The sequence below is a fragment of the Oncorhynchus gorbuscha genome, linkage group LG14 (genome assembly GCF_021184085.1).
Source record: "Oncorhynchus gorbuscha isolate QuinsamMale2020 ecotype Even-year linkage group LG14, OgorEven_v1.0, whole genome shotgun sequence".
NCBI lineage: Eukaryota > Metazoa > Chordata > Actinopteri > Salmoniformes > Salmonidae > Oncorhynchus > Oncorhynchus gorbuscha.
This window is the reverse complement of record NC_060186.1, coordinates 10,312,225-10,334,464: the sequence shown is the minus strand read 5'-3', so window position 1 is coordinate 10,334,464 and position 22,240 is coordinate 10,312,225. Positions and strand designations below refer to the sequence as shown.

Genomic DNA, 22,240 nt, shown 5'->3' with positions numbered 1-22,240 from the left:
TTCACAGAAAATGCTGCTTATGTCGACTCAATCGGAAATAACCTTTACATTTGAGCACAGATCTTCTGTGATACAGATTGAATCCAGCCAGTCTATACATTTCTCTCCCAGATTTGCAAAACCAGTGGTGCAAAGTTTGAGGTCCAGGGTTCAAATACATCTTTTCTTGTTTGTTGGGTTATAGAGATATACAATATGACTCAACAAATCTACCAATCCAAGTGGTGCATTAGGATTGTTCCAAGACACAAAATCATGTTTGGACAGACAAAATTGTAGCTTCTAATCCTCTGTTCCTTATTTCTTTACATTAGGTAATATCATTCATTGAATGAGTCAGCTGTGCCATAATATTAGTGCTGGAGGACAACAAAACAATTTCTTGCAGTCAAAGTTCAAATATTGTATTTTTATTTGAGTTGAAATCCGCTACAACAGAAAACAACAAGGACAAACTTTCAACACTGGTTTAAATGTATTAAGCATTTCATATTACAATGATGTTAGACGTGGCAAAATCATTTCTCTCAGATGTTTGTGGGGAAAAGTATAACATGACATTCTCACATGTTGGCAAAGTTTCCTCCCAATCATTTACACTTTGGGCTGGTTTCACGGACTCATAGTCAGCATAGTCCTAGACTAAAAACTGTGTTCACGGGAGATTCTCCATTGAATGTTCTTCTCAATCCAAAACTAGGTTTAAGGCTGGATTTAATCCGTATCACTGAAGAGCTGCGCCACAGAGTTTCTAAACCCAGAGACTTCTGGGAATGCTTGTGAAACAGACCAGGCAAACCAGGCTGAGGTTTGAGAAGTCAATGAGAGAAGTGAAAAATTATGAATTAGTTCTCAATTTAAAGGCACAACATAGCTTCGAGACAATATCTTAAGTAGTTGAACTTGTTATTACTCCAACATCGTGAAAGTGTCAAACTAACACGTTTACATTTTTGTGCCTTTGATTTGAGGCCTGCACATGCACAGTATGGTGCGAGACGACCGTTAGACCTGATGACGTGTTTCTGCACAGAGCATAGCTAGCCAATGTCGCCATGACATCGCCAACAAGTATGGTCAGGGATTTCTTTTGGAGAAGCAGTTTGCACCTACGCTACTGTCTTTGGCTGCACGATATAGATGTGAAGGAAATGTTCCCGCGTTTGTGGAGACCACATTCATGGTAAACTCTGCATATGTCAGCCCAATCAGAAATGATAAACATTTAAACTGCACTAGAGCGCAACAGATTGAATCCAGACCTTAATCTGCATCTGAAAAACCATTGATTTCAGACATGTTTACAAAGATGGGCCCTTAAAAGTCCTTCTGTAGCTCAGTTGGTAGAGCATGGCGCTTGTAACGCCAGGGTAGTGGGTTCGATTCCCGGGACCACCCATACGTAGAATGTATGCACACATGACTAAGTCGCTTTGGATAAAAGCGTCTGCTAAATGGCATATATTATATTATTATTATATATTACTTAAGAAAACCATACTCCGTTGGTGCAACGTTTAAGAACTGTCCTAATAGATGCGTAGATTAGATTTATTTTTACCCCAAGAGATTTCAGTGCAGAGTCATTCTAGCGAGCAATGACACCCACCATCGCAGATTGTTCAGAAATAGTTTTTTTTAGAAACGCTTAAGATCAGCATTCCTCAAACATTATTTTGTTGAAATGTAATTTTATCTCTGAAAAATTAAGCTAATTGATTGCACCCAAATTGGCCATTTAAAAGTATAGGATTCTGATCAAAATTCAATAAACAAAGTACCCAACATCCAATTTGGACCAAAAATATGAATTGGTAGGAAGAAGTTTGGTCCAGACGTTGGGTACTTTGTTTATTGAATATTATCTGAATCTTATGAATTAAAATGGACAATTGGAGTAATTCTTAATTTCTCAGATTAAATTCTATTTCTACAAAATAATGTTTCAGGAATGCTAATCGTATCAGTTACTCACTACTGAAACGATTTCAGAAAAATCTGGAGATTGGTGTCGAAATCCTCTTGTGCTTTTTGAGGTGGAACGACCCTGCATCTTTGGGCATTTAGTGGTAAGTTGTGTCTAATAACCACCAAAAGATGGGGCACTTTTTAGTGTTTAAAAACCCTATTTGTTTACGGTTTGCATTTCGATGTCATCTGACCTATTCTGACATATGTGTGAATGCACTGGTCTGGAACCAAGACATGCCACTGTAGAAGACAGAGCCATGCAGTCAGTAACATACACTGTGATAAACATTATACTTCCATACTTATAACTCCACTATCATCGTAAGCCTCTGGTCATTTCAACAATACAAAAACATCACTGAAACCAAGCCATCAGTGCATGCACCAAGCTGTCCACAGAGTAGCAGGATAAAACCAAAGTTAATTCATATTATGTACAACTATTGTCTTTGTCAGCATTATGCATTCTTTTAAATATTGTAAAAATATTCCAATACTATGTACCGTAGTGATTATTTACAATTCAGTAAGGCATGCTAGTCTCCACTGTGTAAGTTGTTAAGAGCCATTGTTGTGTTAGTGGTTTACATTTCGGCGACACAGGTCAACCCTTCTTCATGATCCAAACTAGGGACATCAATAATACTGAATGGAAGGAGCTTTAGGTCAGTCTAATGACCTTGACGTGCGTCCACCAGCTTTGCAGTTGGTGGGTTTCCCTGGTATCGACTAGTCCACAACCAAATAACAACCTCTTATCTCACACAGTCCTCTCCACGAGGCTGAAGAGCCACAGAGTGGAGTTCGATCTATTGACAGATACAGTCCAATAACAATTCTCACCATTACAAATGCATCACTTTTAAAGTGGAGGCAGATACAGTGGCCCCTGTAAAGGCATTTACAGAGCATGTTCTGTTTTAACAAATTAAGTACATTCAGGTTGACCGCTACCAATCACATTGTCTAACTTGCTTTGGTTCATGTGAGACATCTTTTTAACTTCATAAAAATGATTAGCCATGTAAGACTATAGACAAACCCAAAATTCTTCAAGAGGTTACAAATGAGAAAAGAAAACCACTCAACACAAACAAGACATTATAAAAACTATGTGGTAAGTACAAATTCTACAGGCCCTTCCAAAGTAAAAGTGCAACGGTAAACTTACAGCATACTAAAAGATTCCAACGATGAAAGTGAGTAACCACATAAATTGCATAATGTAACATTTTTGCATGTATAATCAATATGAAATGACCAACATTAAGATCCTAGCTAAATGTTTTGTGAGATGTATTCTGCCACCCAGTGGCAGACTAGATTCTACAGCTATTGACATCAGTCACACAAAAACCATCATCACAAAACTGATCAACAATTAGTCACTAGACTGCTGTGTTGACCATAAATGGTGCATCAGATCTCTGGAGCATAGCTGCCATGACTATAAGTATCTGTTATAACGGCCTTTACTGTTCTTAAAGTCTTTAAGGCAGTCAGATATGGCTCTGCTACACACCACAGGTCTCACACAAGGTGGCCTATCTGTAAAATATGGTTTTCTAACCCATTCTGTTTCTGTAACAAATGGCCATTATACTTTTGAGACCTCTGTCTTTGTAAATCATGGTTGTCTGAAGATATTTTAATTTCCTCTATAGCACCTGATCTCCAAGGGACTTTCTTCAGTCTCAACCCCTACAAACATCTGGATTTCCTCATGGTTGTCCAGGGCAGCAGTTGACTCTAGTTAAGTCATCACATGACTGTGATCGTGCACCATTCGCTTTCTATATGATGGTAACAGGGTGCTAGGTGGTGTTAATACCATATTTCTCACATCTACTCAGTCGTGGTACTCAATCTTCGAGAGGAGATGGAGAAGTGCACAGAGGTGAGGCTAAAACGTTCTGTTTGAAATTGGGCCTTCTGTACCTCAAAAGATGCTATACTTTTCAAACAGTCATGCAAGGACATGGTCGAGCTCTCCACCAGTGGCAGAATGCCAAAACGAGGCAAACATTCTAAATCCTATAGTCTTGACAAAACTGTTGGGGGTCTCTGTTCTCGTGGAAGATGGAGAAAACTCAGCAGAGAGAAGGAAGGATGGCATTGTGGGAGGACAGAGTGGAGATCAGAGGAGGCTGGTGCGATGAGCTGTCGGCGCAAGTGCTCATTGTAATGGTTGGTACCATTCCATTCCAGCCATTACATTGAGCCCGTCCTCCTATAGCTCCTCCCACCAGCCTCCTCTGGTGGAGCTCCAATGGAGATGATAAAGAGATGGATCCTCCAGGGGAGAAGCTGACCAACTCCAGCAGAGGGTCACTGATAGTAGCCAGCAGAAGGTAAAGGTCAGGGGTCAGACGTAGATGCCTTCAGGGTTTAGGCCTGAAGACACTGGACTCTGCAAAGTCCGGAGGTCACTGGGGAGGAGGCGGGAGGAGCCCAGCCGTTTCAGCGAGCCTGATTGGAGGTCTGGAGAGAGGGGAGGAGGAAGTCATCAAGGTCTACTTTAAGTAGTATTTTTTATTTTAAAATTATACCTCTTTACTTTCAGGTTGAGCAGTTAGTGTGTAGATTGGACTGTGGCGTGACAAAACGTAACATTACTAGCCAAATAAAGAGCTTTACAAAAACCTGACATGGTGTACTAACATCCACTAGGGGGTAGTGTTGGATAATACAATGTCTGAGCCAAGATTAGGCAAAAACATTCTGACTAGGATGCTTTGTAATGCTTGTGTGTACCGGTCTTATTATTCTGGTCATTGGGCTGGGCTGGTAGAACGGTGACCTTGGTGCCCGTCTGATGGATGAACTGCTGAAGGTTCACCTGTCTCAGCTCCCTGGTCAACTGCTCCAACTCCTGCTCCTTCTCCTGTAACAAACAACCACTCAACTAGTAATTTACTTGCCCTGCAGTTTCTACTGTCAGTTCTACTTCTCTGTATACTTGGTTTCACTGATGGGGGCCCGCCTGGCCACTCACGCCTAACAAGCAACTTTATAGATTCATACTATGTTTAAAATATTATACCTTTCTCTTGTGGAATGTTATTCCTTTACATATAAGGCTATTTGCAGGTGGAATTGTTGCACTGAGAAGAACATTTAAAATCAGGCAGTTTACAGTTACATACATGTTGCAGGTTGTTAAACCCACTAATAAAGGATCAGTTTTCTAGGGCCCAGAAAGGAAGAGTTTGTTCAAGGGAAGGAGTCATGTAAGTCTGGTGGAGTAGATCTGCAGTTCTTTTCAGGCCTCAACATCACCAGTTGTATATAAAACTCACCACCCGATTCTTTAAAAATACATTTTTACCTCACGCCCACACAATGGTTGCATTTAGACAGGCAGTCCAATTCTGAGAGTTTTTCAGGGTGGAGTACACTATATAGGCTGCGTTTAGACAGGAAGCCAATACTGATCTTATTTTCACTAATTGGTCTTTTGACCAATCAGATCAGCCATGATAAAGAGCTGATGTGAAAAGATCAGTTGTAATTGGTCAAAAGACCAATAAGTGAAAAGATCAGTATTGGCTGCCTGTCAAAACACAGCCTATATGGTGTACTCCACCCTGTAAGTAAACATTACATCATGAGGACTAATAAGAGGCCTCCAAAATGTTCCTACTAAAAACACAGGGCCCTTTTCAATCAAACACAGTAACTTCAAAAACATTTGTCCCAAGCAGTGAGAAACGATGCTTGAATTAATAAAACAGTTCTGTTTCATTGTAAACATGGTTTTGTCAAGTCGGAAGTTTACATACACTTGGGTTGGAGTCATTATAACTTGTTTTTCAACCACTCCACAAATTTCTTGTTAAGAAACTATAGTTTTGGCAAATTGGTTAGGACATCTACTTTGTACATGACACAAGTAATTTTTCCAACAGGTGATTACAGACAGATTATTTCACAGTATCACAATTCCAGTGGGTCAGAAGTTTACATACAATAAGTTGACTGTGCCTTTAAACAGCTTGGAAAATTCCAGAAAATGTCATGGCTTTGGAAGCTTCTGTTAGGCTAATTGACATCATTTGAGTCAATTGGAGGTGTACCTGTGGATGTATTTCAAGGCCTACCTTCCAACTCAGTGCTTCTTTGCTTGACATCATGGGAAAATCAAAAGAAATCAGCCAAGACCTCAGAAAAAAAATTGTAGATGGAGACCTCCACAAGTCTGGTTCATCCTTGGGAGCAATTTCCAAACGCCTGAAGGTACCATGTTCATCTATACAAATAATAGTATGCAAGTATAAACACCATGGGACCATGTAGCCATCATACCACTCAGGAAGGAGACATGTTCTGTCTCCTAGAGGCAAATGTACTTTGGTGCAATCAATCCCAGAACAACAGCAAAGGACCTTGTGAAGATGCTGGAGGAAACAGGTACAAAAGTATCTATATCCACAGTAAAACAAGTCTTATAAATTGACATAACCTGAAAGGCCGCTCAGCGAGGAAGAAGCCGCTGCTCCAAAACTACTATAAAAAAGCCAGACTACGGTTTGCAGCTGTACATGGGAACAAAGATTGTATTTTTGGAGAAATGTCCTCTGGTCTGATGAAACAAAAATAGAACTGTTTGGCCATAATGATCATCGTTATGTTTGGAGGAAAAAGGGGGAGGGTTGCAAGCCGAAGAACACCATCCCAACCGTGAAGCACGGGGATGGCATCATCATGTTGTGGGGGTGCCTTGCTGCAGGAGGGAGTGGTGCACTTCACAAAATAGATGGCATCACGAGGAAGGAAAATTATGTGGATATATTGAAGCAACATCTCAAGACATCAGTCAGGAAGTTAAAGCTTGGTCGCAATTGGGTCTTCCAAATGGACAATGACCCCAAGTATACTTCCAAAGTTGTGGCAAAATGGCTTTAAGGACAACAAAGTCAAGGTATTGGAGTGGCCATCACAAGGCCCTGACCTCAATCCCATAGAAAATTTGTGTACAGAACTGAAAAAGAGTGTGCGAGCAAGGAGGCCTACAAACCTGACTCAGTTACACCTGCTCTGTCAGGAGGAATGGTCCAAAATTCTCCCAACTTATTTTGGGAAGCTTGTGGAAGGCTACCTGAAACGTTTCACCAAAGTTAAACAATTTAAAGGCAATGCTACCAAATACTAATTGAGTGTATGTGACCCACTGGGAACGTGATGAAAGAAATAAAAGCTGAAATAAATCATTCTCTCTACGATTATTCTGACATTTCACATTCTTAAAATAAAGTGTCGATCCTAACTGGCCTAACACAGGGAATTTTTACGTGGACTAAATGTCAGGAATTGTTAAACTGAGTATAAATGTATTTGGCTAAGGTGTATGTAAACTTGTGACTTCAACTGTGTGTATTTACACTGCTCAAAAAAATAAAGGGAACACTTAAACAACACAATGTAACTCCAAGTCAATAACACTTCTGTGAAATCACTGGCTTCCAGTTGAAGCTCGCATCCGCTACAAGACCATGGTGCTTGCCTACGGAGCTGTGAGGGGAACGGCACCTCAGTACCTCCAGGCTCTGATCAGGCCCTACACCCAAACAAGGGCACTGCGTTCATCCACCTCTGGCCTGCTCGCCTCCCTACCACTGAGGAAGTACAGTTCCCGCTCAGCCCAGTCAAAACTGTTCGCTGCTCTGGCCCCCCAATGGTGGAACAAACTCCCTCACGACGCCAGGACAGCGGAGTCAATCACCACCTTCCGGAGACACCTGAAACCCCACCTCTTTAAGGAATACCTAGGATAGGATAAGTAATCCTTCTCACCCCCCCTTTAAGATTTAGATGCACTATTGTAAAGTGACTGTTCTACTGGATGTCATAAGGTGAATGCACCAATTTGTAAGTCGCTCTGGATAAGAGCGTCTGCTAAACGACTTAAATGTAAATGTAAATGTAAATCAAACTGTCCACTGAGGAAGCAACACTGATTGACAATAAATTTCACAAGCTGTTGTCCAAATGGAATAGACAACAGGTGGAAATTATAGGCAATTAGCAAGACACCCCCAATAAAGGAGTGGTTCTGCAGGTGGGGACCACAAACCACTTCTCAGTTCCTATGCTTCCTGGCTGATGTTTTGGTCACTTTTAAATGCTGGCGGTGCTTTCACTTTAGTGGTAGCATGAGATGGAGTCTACAACCCACACAAGTGGCTCAGGTAGTGCAGCTCATCCAGGATGGAACATCAATGCGAGCTGTGGCAAGAAGGTTTGCTGTGTCTGTCAGCGTAGTGTCCAGAGCATGGAGGTGCTACCAGGAGACAGGCCAGTACATCAGGAGACGTGGAGGAGGCCGTAGGAGGGCAACAACCCAGCAGCAGGACCGCTACCTCCGCCTTTGTGCAAGGAGGAGCAGGAGGAGCACTGCCAGAGCCCTGCAAAATGACCTCCATTAGGCCACAAATGTGCATGTGTCTGCTCAAACGGTCAGAAACAGGCTCCATGAGGGTGGTATGAGGGCCCGACGTCCACATGTGGGGGTTGTTCTTACAGCCCAACACCGTGCAGGACGTTTTTCATTTGCCAGAGAACAACAAGATTGGCAAATTCGCCACTGGCGCCCTGTGCTCTTCACAGATGAAAGCAGGTTCACACTGAGCACATGTGACAAACGTGACAGTCTGGAGACGCCGTGGAGAACGTTCTGCTGCCTGCAATTTCCTCCAGCATGACTGGTTTGGCGGGGGTCAGTCATGGTGTGGGGTGGCATTTCTTTGGGGGGCCGCACAGCCTTCCATGTGCTCGCCAGAGGTAGCCTGACTGCCATTAGGTATCGAGATGAGATCCTCAGACGCCTTGTGAGACCATATGCTGGTGCGGTTGGCCCTGGGTTCCTCCTAATGCAAGACAATGCTAGACCTCATGTGGCTGGAGTGTGTCAGCAGTTCCTGCAAGAGGAAGGCATTGATGCTATGGACTGGCCTGACCTCCATGGGTTGATAAATTTGATTTCCATTGATAATTTTTGTGTGATTTTGTTGTCAGCACATTCAACTATGTAAAGAAAAAAGTATTTAATAAGAATATTTCATTCATTCAGATCTAGGATGTGTTATTTTAGTGTTCCCTTTTTTTGAGCAGTGTATATATGGTACCAGTCAAAAGTTTGGAACACCAACTCATTCCTGGGTATTTCTTTATTTTTACTATTTTCTACATTGTAGAATAATAGTGAAGACATCAAAACTATGACATAACACATATGTAATCATAAAAAAGTGTTTAATAAATGTATATTTGAGATTCTTCAAAGTAGCCACCCTTCGCCTTGATAACAGCTTTGCACACTCTGGTACTGTATATGTTCCAGATGGTCATTATTTTTTTCTGCAAAAGGTATCATCACAGTATAATCCCCATCATCCATTTTACATAAGGTGTTTGTGTGTCTTCCAATCAATGATAAATGTTGTTTTCAAACCCATTTTGATAAATGTTGTTTTCAACCCTATTTTGCAGAATTTGTGGTGTATGTACAATCACTGTTTTCCTATACATTTTTCCTTATACCAAAGCTCACCTGTAGTTTCTTGCTGGACTGTCCAAGTGAGCGGTCCACAGCCCTGCAGCTGCTCTCTAGCTGCACGCTGTGTTGAACCTGTTGCTCCAGCTCCGCCCTGACCTTCCCCAGCTGGGCCCGGGCCTCCTCCTCGTCCACCTGCCTGCTCTGCTCAGTCTCCTGCTCCAGGCCAGCCTCCATGCCCTGGATACGGGTCAGGTACTCCCCCAGCCGGGCTTCACACTCCCGCACCCGTCCAATCAGCTCCTGGAGCTGCTCCTTCAGCTGCCGCTCGCTCTCCTGCTCGATCTGCAGCTCGTTCTGCCAGAACTCCTCCTCGGACATCTCCACCTCGTTTCTCCGCAGCTGCTGCTCCAGAAGCGCCAGCTCCTCCTCCAGCACGCCGACGCCCTCCTGACTCTCGACGCACACACCACCATCAAGGCTTTCCCAGCCGTGTAGCTCCGCCTCACAGCCCTGCAACCGGCTCTCCAGTAGTTGGAGCTTGTCCTTCTGCAGCTGGACCAGGCGCACCAGCTCCCGGGCTGGACTGAGGGGCACAGACACCACCCCCCTGCCCTGGTTCAGTGCTCTCTGCTGCTGCTTGGCCTCGGCATCTCTGCCCTTCCCAAAAATATCCCTCAAGCCCTTGGCCCCAGCCATGAAGGTGAGGGACTTACGTTTGGGATCCCGACGCTTGAGTGAGCGGTCATTGGACGACGGGTGCAGCTTGGCCAGAGGAGGCAGGCTCTGGCGGTAGAGGCCGCGCTCGGGCACACGGGATGTGCCGTCGGAGTTGGGACGTTCGCTGAGGGAGGGGCCGGTGCGCTGGAGAACCAACTGCACGTCGCTGGCATACTGGCCCCACATGTTGAGGGACACCACAGGGTTCTCATGAGGAGCCAAGTGGCGTTCCGTCTCCCGCCATCTCTCGATCAACGTGTACCTGCCAGTGCGCCCTGCAAAAGAGTGAAATAATGATTTGATCAGATTAATTAATTGGAGCTTTACTAAGTAACTGGGCTTAGATGACCAATGTACAGTAGTCACACGGCAACGTTGTTTGCTATTTATTGCCAAATACCAGCCGGTGACCAGTTACATACAGACCAGTAGCTAGACTACACTCTGCAGTAGCAGCAGATTAGAGATCATCTACCATTGACTATGTCATTGTTATCCCCTCCTGCATTCAGAAACACAGCCACAACCCTAAACTGAACTCTTTACCTCCGCTAAGAACAGGGAAACTATGGAAGAACCATTCACAATTACCCCGCTTGCTTTCAGACACAGTTTAGTGGGTGGGCACTGTGCAGAGTTTTCAGAGTAATGGGTTGTTTTTTCTAGGAAGAACAGGGATTTCTCTATTCAAATATAGGAGCAGTTGTTCAGTTCCCATTCATTCTAGGGTTGGAGTAAGGTTCAATAAAAATTCCTCCAGACCCAAATCTGTGTGTGTGTGTGTGTGTGTGTGTGTGTGTGTGTGTGTGCGTTCTGCTGCAGATAAGAGCACAAGCCACAGTCTTTCCCCTCTCAACAGCAGAACCCCTATGAAAGGAACACAGTTGTCACTACAGCTGAATCTGGCTGAAGACCTTTCCCATCAAATTACCCTGGGCCAGACAAAAGACTGAACACATACAAAAGAGGCCCTGGACCATAACTCCTGTACTGTTGATGAAGACAGCATTTAGCTGTTAGTCCTACAATTATGTATCTGTGCATGGATCACAATGGAATAGCATGTACAAATCTAATGGATTCATTTAACATGCTACCTCTAGGACCTCCAAGTATTTTCTCTAAGAGCAAATGACATATGTAAACCATGACATCTCCACATCATTTTGCTTCTAAGCAGCACAAAGTGCAAGTGCAAAACTGTGCCAGTATGAACTGAAAACAGTATGAAATGACAACAGTATTTAAAAAATAAATGTTTTAATCTTTATTTAACCAGGTAGGCCAGTTGAGAACAAGTTCTTATTTACAACTGCGACCTGGCCAAGACAAAGCAAAGCAGTGCGACACAAACAACAGAGTTACACATGGGATAAACAAACATACAGTCAATAACACAATATAAAAAAATCTATATACAGTGTGTGCAAATGTAGTAAGATTAGGGAGGTAAGGCAATAATTAGGCCATAGTGGCAAAATAATTACAATTAGGCAATTAAGCACTGGAGTGATAGATGTGCAGAAGATGAATGTGCAAGTAGAGATACTGTAGTCCAAAGGAGAAAAGAAATCACAATATGGGGATGAGGTAGTTGGCTGGGCTATTTATAGATGGGCTGTGTACAGATGCAATGTTCGGTAAGCTGCTCTAACAGCTGATGCTTAAAGTTAGTGAGGGAGATAAGACTCCAGCTTCAGTGATTTTTGCAATTCATTCCAGTAATTGGCAGCAGAGAACTGGAAGGAAAGGCGGCCAGCATAGGAGTTGGCCTTGGGGATGACCAGTGAAATATACCTGCTGAGGCGCGTGCTATGGGTGGGTGCTGCTATGGTGATCAGTGAGCTGAGATAAGGCGGGGCCTTACCTAGCAAGGACTTATAGATGACCTGGAGCCAGCGGTTTAACAATGAATATGAAGCAAGGGCCAACCAACGAGAGCGTACAGGTCGCAGTGGTGGGTAGTACATGGGGCTTTGGTGACTAAACGGATGGCACTGTGATAGATTACATCCAATTTGCTGAGTAGAGTGTTGGAAGCTATTTTGTAAATGACATCGCCGAAGCCAAGGATCGGTAGGATAGTCAGTTTTACGAGGGTATGTTTGACAGCATGAGTGAAGGATGCTTTATTGCGAAATAGGAAACCGATTCTAGATTTCATTTTGGAGATGCTTAATGTGAGTCTGGAAGGAGAGTATACAGTCTAACCATACACTAGGTATCTGTAGTTGTCCATTTATTCTAAGTCAGAACCATCCAGTGTAGTGATACTAGACAGGCGGGCGGGTGCAGGCAGCGATCGGTTGAAGACCATGCATTTAGTTTTATTTGCATTTAAGAGCAGTTGGAGGCCACAGAAGGAGTGTTGTATGGCATTGAAACCTGTCTGGAGGTTTAACACAGTGTCCAAAGAAGGGCCAGAAGTATACAGAATGGTGTCGTCTGCGTAGAGGTGGATCAGAGAATCACCAGCAGCAAGAGCGACATCATTGATGTATACAGAGGAAAGAGTCGGCCCGAGAATTGAACCCTGTGGCACCCCTATAGAGACTGCCAGAGGTCCGGACAACAGGCCCTCTAATTTGACACACTGAACTCTATCTGATAAGTAGTGTTGGTGAACCAGGAGAGGCAGTCATTTGAGAAACCAAGGCTGTTGAGTCTGCTGAATGCGGTGATTGAGAGTCAAAAGCCTTTGCCAGGTCGATGAAGACGGCAGCACAGTATTGTCTTTTATCAATGATGGTTATGATATCGTTTAGAACCTTGAGCGTGGCTGTGGTGCACCCATGACCAGCTCGGAAACCACATTGCATTGCGGAGAAGGTAAGGTGGGATTCGAAATGGTCGGTGATCTGTTTGTTAACTTGGCTTTCAAAGACCTTAGAAAGGCAGGGTAGGATAGATATAGGTCTGTAGCAGTTTGGGTCTAGAGTGTCTCCCTCTTTGAAGAGGGGGATGGCCACGGCAGCTTTCCTATCTTTCGGGATCTCAGACTATACGAAAGAGAGGTTGAACAGGCTAGTAATAGGCATTGCAATAATTGCGGCAGATAATTTTAGAAAGAGAGGGTCCAGATTGTCTAGCCCAGCTGATTTGTAGGGGTACAGTTTTTGCAGCTCTTGAAATGAAATGACAGTAGTATGAAATGAAAACAGTATAAACTGAAAGCAGGGTATTGTTGGGCTGAGCCATACTCACACAGACAGTTCAATACATCTCCATAATGCAAAAGAGGTGAACCTTTAAAAGTGGCTCCATGCTGGTTCTACAGCTATTTCTCCCTAGAAGCGGTGGGAACAGACAGCTTCTTTCAATCTTATTTTGTTGCCTCTACATGTGGGCTGGGGTAATAGCTTGTCATACATAAATGCGGTATCATTATGGGAATACAATAATCATCATGTAGTTCTCTCTTCTCCTCAGCGAGCATCTCAATGACATCTACGAATCATCCCAACACAGTTCATCTTGATTCTCACAATATCTGTTCACTCAGTCAACTCTAATCTTGATTCTCACATTCTCGTGATCAACACCCAGTCATCTCGCATCTTGATTCTCACAATCTCCGTTCACTCCCAGTCAACTCTTATCTTGGTGCACTCCACCATCTTTAGCATCTCTCAGAAACGGACTGTCAAATATGCTGCATGCTCTGTGGATGTGTGTCCTGCAAAAGGATCCATTCTCACAGGAAGTGTGGTAAGGCTTAATTAAAAGGGGTACAGTAGTTCACTTTAGTTTAATCTTATTTTCAATTTATCCCTTGAACTCTCTTTAATTATATATTTTTTGTTGAGTTTTGGACAATATTGCAGGATGGATTGACTCACCAATGGCCTGGGCCAGGGCGATGACCACCTCCTGGCATGTGGTGAGCTCTGTGACGCCACATACGATCCGCTGCACTCCATCCACCCACACTTTCAGCTCCATGGCTCTCATCGAAGGGGCGTCGTCATTCCTCCTCCACACAAGGGGGCGCTACACAGAATCTCTCCAGCATTCTATAGAACAGAGAGACTGTCAAATGCTGGGTTTACTACAGTATATAGCTCTGTGAGTTCACTGTATTCCAAAATGAACACACACAAACACTGAAATACAGACACTCACAAACAATGCTAAATTATCCATCTTGCTCAGTAAGTTTAAAAATGTACAAATCAGAGGTTCTGGGAAATTGCAACTTTCTTGATCACTACAACTGAGATGAGACAGCAAAGAAGATGCCAGTTCATTGATGTGAATTAAACCACTCAACATCGCTTCGTATCTTTGACCACATTGCAGCTGTGCCAATAATCACAACAACAAACCTACTCTGGTGCAGGGTTTCCCAATCTTGGTCCTGGGGCCCCCTCCACCTGGGTGCACATTTGAATTTTTACACTTGCACTTCACAGCTGATTCCAATAATCAAAGCTTGATGATGAGTTGTTACTGAATCAGCTGTGTAGTGCTGGGGAAAAAAACTAAACCTGCACGCAGAGTTGGGCCCCAGGACCTAAGTTTGAGTGTCTTATTTATTTGTCATATTCCTCTCCCATTAGTGCTACAGTCAATATTGGCAGCCAGCCAATCCCATAGAATCAGAGCATTGAATTTCCAAACCGATGGGGGTTACATGGATAGAAAAAAAGCTGAGAAATCAAAACCGCAGTCTCAACAATTAGGAATCTGTTGCTGCACTATATGCACTTTAAAGCCAGTTCAGGAATTCCTCTGTAGCTACTACCAAGGACGACGAAGAAACTTCAGCAGAAGTTCAGTTGCAGTTTCTGGTTTCGAGGTACACATTTAATCATTGGAATAATGGGTTTAATGCAGTGTCTGTCGGTCTGTCTCGAAGGCCCTATCTGACGATGGCGGTTATATTTGGTAATGCCTACGGGAAAGTTTCTCTGGTCGCTTGCATGAGGAACCCTTTAAACTGCTGACACAAGCACCTTAGCTGAAAGGCAATCATTACAGACCTGGCAAGGCATCAGGCAGATGCAACAGTGCAGCTCTGAACCACCAGCCTCCCGGGCCAGGGAAAACACAGATGCCCGGAGTTTAAGCGTCATTTCTTATCCCTCTCTCGGAACGGCCTTACGTTTTCCCGTTTCGTCCCATTATCTACTTTCTGATCCTTAACTCACTAATGACACGTGAGGCGGGAACAGCTCCCTTGCCTCTTTAAGCATCTTCATCACACTTGCTGCCAGCCTCACAACAATTCCCTGTCACGTTCCCTCTGGTTCGACAACATCCTGCCGCGGGTATCCCTCCGAGACGCCTCTGGTTACTGAGGCCTTCCCTGACTGAGCTAGCCATTCAGGGGCACCATGCTACATATACAGGCCTTTGGACTCCCTGTAGACAATTATTGCAGAATCCCCAGGCCAGAGCCACCTGGTAACTGGCTGTTAATAGGGCCATTCCCATGCTGCACACAGCACAAGGGTAGGAGAGAGAGGTGCAACTACCAGGTGTTAAATGTTCACATGGAAATTATATTTTGGGTGGCAGAGGTGTATGGGATTATATGATACAATATAGAGGTTTGGTGGTTTTCCAATCTAATAAATTCCATTCCTCAAGCATTTGATAAGATCATAAAAAAATACCCTTTGTGAAATACTGAGAAATGTGGATTGGGGTATAGAATCTTGACCACAGGACCTCTGAAGGCAGGGGCTGGGTGTCAGACTGAGGAGCTCCCTGTGAGATGCTCTCTCCATCCTCTATTCAACATCTGTCACATGTTAAGTTGAACTGAAACCACCCTTCTTCGACTGAGAGCCTTGATGGAAAAAGAAGTTTGACTACTAAGGATGAAGGATGTCATTACTTCACAAGCGCAAAATTGTGGTGTACATATTGGTGGGGAAGGGGGGGGGGCATGTTGGGGGACATTTGGAAAATACGCTGTAATGGATGACACAACATTGCTAATCAAACACAGTACTACTGTTACTGTCTTAATGCCAATTGACACTCCATCATAGTTTTGACCCGTGTTGAACTAACAAAGACCACATACACACACAATATTGTGTGTTTCTAATTACCAACAGGACATGGTATGGACAAATTATGAGAATATTTGTGCTGAAGTCATTCGCCCCTCCATCGTAAGATTATCACTTAGTGCTGGGCATTAGGCAACCAGATGCAAGCACAGCCTCAGAATAGGCAGTGGAGAAACTTGAGCCCTTGAGCGTCATTTAGCCTACTTGCAGTGTTTGAATGCTTCACAGACAAATTAGTATACCTACATGCATAAAACATTTGATAGTGTGTTTTCCTTAATACCTCAATTCTCGTGGTACCAAATTCACTTTCAGTCAGTAGTGGGAAATCTGGACTTTTCTTCTGTACAGACCTACATTGACTAACTAAATCATGGGGCCAGTTTAGGCAAGAGATTGTGAAGCACGATGACCAAAAGATGGCAGGTCTCCTTGGTCTATGGTGGATCGCTGCTCAGGGTCTGAGCACATGGCTGAAGCCTGCTTTCCCTGACAGCTGAGGGGCTACAGTATCTACAGTTTACCCAAGAAGGGTGGCCGTCTGGCCTGGCCTCTACTGAAAACCTGGAGCTAAACTTAGGGTTCCCTTTAGCCTGGCCCTCTATTCAACCTGCATTCTCTCCATGCCTCAAAGGCAGGGGGAGGGGAAGGACTCTACTGCACAGTAAGCTCACAAAAGGTTGGCTGTTTTGTAAAGCTTCGCAGGAGAGAAAATGTGAGAATAGAAGTTGGTGTGGTTGAGCTACATAATAAATTGCTCTTTGATATCATGATGTTGCCTGTTATTAAGTGGAGTTATTTCTTTAGTAAATAGGAAATCCAAATACTAATCCATTGAAAGTACAGTTGATAAAATACACATATTGATCCAGATTTTCCACTGGTAAAACCAAAGATGAACCTGAGTGATAGACCAATGCACAACGGAGAGAACTTTAAAGGGTCCAATGATTTGTTCACAGAGGAGGTTGGATGTTCTAACAAGTGGTACACAAACAAAGAAGCATGCTGACGAGGGGACCGCCCACATGGGCAGTTCTGGCATGACTGGATGAAAACAATATCTCGCCATGGCAACTGGCCCCTAGATTTGTAAGGCCCCAACAACACTGACCGGATTGGTTGGCTCAGCCCTGGGAAAGAACAAACATTCACTGGCAATTAGGAAATAATCCATGTTTTTCTGTCACTTCACATTTTTTCTACAATATGGTCAGAGTGGAGTGGACTAGACTGTGGATAAGCATAAAAACTCTATCAAAGCTAGAGGTAAGAGTTCCTCAGTGCAGGTTTTGTCTGGGTGATATTTTTTTTTTTTTAAACAATACAGGAGAGGAAAAGTGGTGCAGTGGATGACATTGAACACAATGACATCATTCAGCATTTTTACCCCACGTCAGCAATTGATGACCATCACAGTTACATACTCATCACACACACTGACTCTGGCCTACATCACAGACACATTTGCAGAATCATAGACGAAAACACAGCCACAGCAACAGACAAAAACAGAAGCCATGTTAATGATGCCTGGGCTGGGGTCTTGGTGCGAGTATTTTTTTTAAGGGGGCCAAACAGAGCCCACTTAAAGCTGGAATTCGCAGTTGAAACAAAGTGACACACCACCTCGGTTTTGGTAAAAAGCTGAGGGATGGGCCTGGACAAATGTAACCACTCTCAAATTCATAGAGTTAAGGATGCAAGGACTGACCACCTGTCCTTAACGATTACAAGCAACCCATAACATGATGCAGTCACCACTATGCTTGAAAATATAGAGAGTGGTACTCCTTAATGTGTTGTATTGGATTTGCCCCAAACATAACACTTTGTATTCAGGACAAATCGTTAATTGCAGTATAAATGTAATGCCTTTTTTTCCAAACAGGATGCATGTTTTGGAATATTTCCTTCTTTTCAATGTCAATTAAGTTAGTATTGTGGACAGTGGCATGTATTCATGGATGCCAAGGGAAGGCAGGATTACCCCAAAAATGTACCTAGAAAAGAACATAAAATGATGTATATTTGTCTCTCTATATTTTATACATTTCCTACAATTCGCAAGAGGCTGAATGTATCTCACCAGAGAAAAGATCAGAGCAAGCGAAACAGCACCCCTCTACATGTGTAGGCAATCTGTCTGGTCAAAATTAGTATGACATTGTTGTTGCCCATAGTGTTGAATGCAAGGGAAGCCTGGGAGCATTTGGCCCCCTTGATAGAAAAAAAGAATAAAATAATAGCCAATTAGCGTTGAGCTAAACTAAGTGAGCTCAAATATGAAATGGTCCTGGCGCACCAAAAAAAAGTGTGAAGGGCAGCCAGTTTGGATTTGACTTCACGCCCACACTCTTAGAAAAAAAAGGTGCTATCTAGAACCAAAAAAAGGGTTCTTCGGCTGTCCCCTTTGAAGAACCACTTTTGAGTCCAGGTATATGTAGGAGAAAACATATACAGTGGGGAGAACAAGCATTTGATACACTGCCGATTTTGCAGGATTTCCAACTTACAAAGCATGTAGAGGTCAATTTTATTAATCATAGGTACACTTCAACTGTGAGAGACTGAATCTAAAACAAGAATCCAGAAAATCACATTGTATGATTTTTAAGTAATTACTTTTCATTTTATTGCATGACATAAGTATTTGATCACCTACCAACCAGTAAGAATTCTGGCTCTCACAGACCTGGTAGTTTTTCTTTAAGAAGCCCTCCTGTTCTCCACTCATTACCTGTATTAACTGCACATGTTTGAACTCGTTACCTGTATAAAAGACACCTGTCCACACACTCAATAAAACAGACTCCAACCTCTCCACAATGGCCAATACCAGAGAGCTGTGTAAGGACATCAGGGTTAAAATTGTAGACATGCACAAGGCTGGGATGGGCTACAGGACAATAGGCAAGCAGCTTGGTGAGAAGGCAACAACTGTTGGCGCAATTATTAGAAAATGGAAGAAGTTCAAGATGACGGTCAATCACCCTCAGTCTGGGGCTCCATGCAAGATCCCACCTTGTGGGGCATCAATGATCATGAGGAAGGTGAAGGATCAGCCCAGAACTACACGGCAGGACCTGGTCAATGACCTGAAGAGAGCTGGGACCACAGTCTCAAAGAAAACCATTAGTAACGCACTACGCCGTCATGGATTAAAATCCTGCAGCGCACGCAAGGTCCCCCTGCTCAAGCCAGGGCATGTCCAGGTCCGTCTGAAGTTTGTCAATGACCATCTGGATGATCCAGAGGAGGAATGGGAGAAAGTCATGTGGTCTGATGAGACAAAAATAGAGCTTTTTGGTCTAAACTCCACTCGCCATGTTTGGAGGAAGAAGAAGGATGAGTACAACCCCAAGAACACCATCCCACCCGTGAAGCATGGAGGTGGAAACATCATTCTTTGGGGATGCTTTTCTGCAAAGGGGACAGGACGACTGTACCGTATTGAGGGGAGGATGGATGGGGCCATGTGTCGTGAGATCTTGGACAACAACCTCCTTTCCCTAAGTAAGAGCATTGAAGATGGGTCGTTGCTGGGTCTTCCAGCATGACAACGACCCGAAACACACAGTCAGGGCTAAGGAGTGGCTAAGTAAGAAGCATATCAAGGTCCTGGAGTGGCCTAGCCAGTCTCCAGACCTGAACCCAATAGAAAATCATTGGAGGGAGCTGAAAGTCCGTAGTGCCCAGCTACAGCCCCGAAACCTGAAGGATCTGGAGAAGGTCTGTATGGAGGAGTGGGCCAACATCCCTGCTGCAGTGTGTGCAAACCTGGTCAAGAACTACAGGAAACATATGATCTCTGTAATTGAAAACAAAGGTTTCTGTACCAAATATTAAGTTCTGCTTTTCTGATGTATCAAATACTTATGTCATGCAATAAAATGCAAATTAATTACTTAAAAATCATACAATGTGATTTTCTGGATTTTTGTTTTAGATTCAATCTCTCACAGTTGAAGTGTACCTATGATAATCATTACAGACTTCTACATGCTTTGTAAGTAGGAAAACCTGCAAAATCGGCAGTGTATCAAATACTTATTCTCCCCACTGTATATATGTAGGAGAACCCTTTGAAGAACTCCTTTTGGGTCCAGGTATAACCATGTTTGTTCCAGGTAGAACCCTTTTGGGTTACACATAGAACCTTTTCCACAGAGGGTGGGAAATGGTTCTATGTGAGAAGAGTATCACGTCGAGAGAAATTAATCATTGACAGAAACAACTTTAATTGTTGCATCTTGCGTTATTTTCCTAAATTAGCCATGGATGGAGGTAGGAATTTGGACTTGTGGTTTTACTTAATTCTCCATACTGGCCAGTGATTATAATGGCGATTCTGATCCAACCATAAATGTATACATTGTGCCCCTGGACTGAGAGGATGGAAGTTCAATATGAAACTAGATGGAGAAGGCTAATGTTAACAAGCTAACATTGCCCATGAAAGGAAGTTAGTCTAGCGAGCAAGCATTTTAGCAAGGTAGCCTAGGACAACAAAAAATAAAAGCATGTACTGTATGACAGAGCCATAGACGGGATGGCATTGGTGTTTCTCTACAAGTAGGGCGAGTCATGTTTTTCTACTTGCATGCTTGCACACAAAAAAATCTGAACCATGGACAACCACATATTTATCTTATGTTGATTGGACTAAATAGTTTTTAGTATCTTTTAGTTGTCACTGTATTAGACTAAGCAGAGCTGATTTGATGATGTTGAAGTTGAAATGGTGCTGGAATAGTGGAGGCAGCTCCTGTTTTCTTTGTAACTTGCGGTAACTCTCCATAGTTCTAAATCAATAGCTGTTAAGTAGTCTGAAATTTTCGGAAACAACTTGCTTGACCATGCAACTGTTTTTTATATGCCATATGCTTTGTGGACTTCACCAGACAGAGGTTGCGCCCCGGTTTTATGATGAAGCGAAGGTGAGCTTTCATTTATTCTACCCGTGTCTTCTTATTGTCTGGGCTTTAGTTCATATGCCTTTTGCGACCTGATATAGGCCGAACAGATTTAAAAGCAAACAACGCAATTATTGGCTTCCCCAGTGATTTGGGGCAGCAGGTAGCCTAGTGGTTAGAGCATTGGACTAGTAACCGTAAGGTTGCAAGATCATATCCCCGAGCTGACAAGGTAAAAATCTGTTGTTCTTCCCCTGAACAAGGCAGATAACCCACTGTTCCTAGGCCATCATTGAAAATTAAAATGTGTTCTTTACTGACTTGCCTAGTTTAATAAAAGGTTAAAAAAAATGTTTTACCCACACACCACTACTAACTGCAGAGTAACTACAATGTTTTGATCCATCCTCAGTGTTTTCTGATCACACTCATTAAACTCTGTAGCTGTATTAAAGAAACCATTGCCCTCATGGTGAAATCTCTGAGCGGTTTCCTTCCTCTCCAGCAACTGAGTTAGAAAGGAAACCTGTATCTTTGTAGTGACTGGGTGTATTTATGCACCATCCAAAGTGTAATTAATAACTTTACCATTATGTAGGCCAGTGACACAAAATCTAAATTGAATAAATGTTCAATTCAGGCTGTAACACAACAAAATGTGTAAAAAGTCAAAGGGTGTGAATACTTTCTGAAGGCACTGTATATCTTTCATTTAGAAGTCCACAAATGGCTGTAGCAACTCAGGATTCTAGATTTACAAGCTCTCCATTGCAGAGAGTTTATCAGCCTAATTGTGCTGACATTTTTTGCCTGTATTTTATACTAATTGTTGGTATGGTGACAATGCCTTCATGCTTCAGAAACCAAGCAAAGGGAACTCTGTCCTTTGAAACAGCTAATAGAAATGTCAAAGTGGGCGGCTAGTCTTTCAAGTGTGAAAAACTGGAAATGTCAAGATTTTACCTCAACATATCCCTTGGATAAAGTGATATTTCATTTTGAAGCAAAGATGGTTTGGAATTGAAACGTGTAAAATGCCTGACTCATTCCACCATAGCGAGAAGAAGGCCTAAACAGGCAATTGATGTTAGGGTGCTGTACTGGAAATAAAATGGATA

The 22,240-nt window shown here is 43.1% G+C and overlaps 1 protein-coding gene across 2 annotated transcripts in view; it reads right to left on the bottom strand.

Annotated features, from left to right (window-relative positions):
* Window positions 1-394: 394 nt before the first annotated feature.
* Window positions 395-22,240, bottom strand: part of LOC123994411 (ras association domain-containing protein 8-like) — a 32,014-nt gene continuing 10,168 nt past the window's right edge. Inside the window, exons 2-5 of one of the 2 annotated variants that reach the window (XM_046296943.1) lie at window positions 14,023-14,212; window positions 9,521-10,458; window positions 4,726-4,855; window positions 395-4,452 (exon numbers count right to left, since the gene is read on the bottom strand). In XM_046296943.1, coding sequence (XP_046152899.1) covers window positions 4,337-4,452; window positions 4,726-4,855; window positions 9,521-10,458; window positions 14,023-14,134 — 1,296 coding nt within the window. In that variant the 5' untranslated portion in view covers window positions 14,135-14,212 and the 3' untranslated portion in view covers window positions 395-4,336. The remainder of the gene's footprint in view (window positions 4,453-4,725; window positions 4,856-9,520; window positions 10,459-14,022; window positions 14,213-22,240) is intronic. The other variant, XM_046296942.1, reaches the window with a different exon arrangement.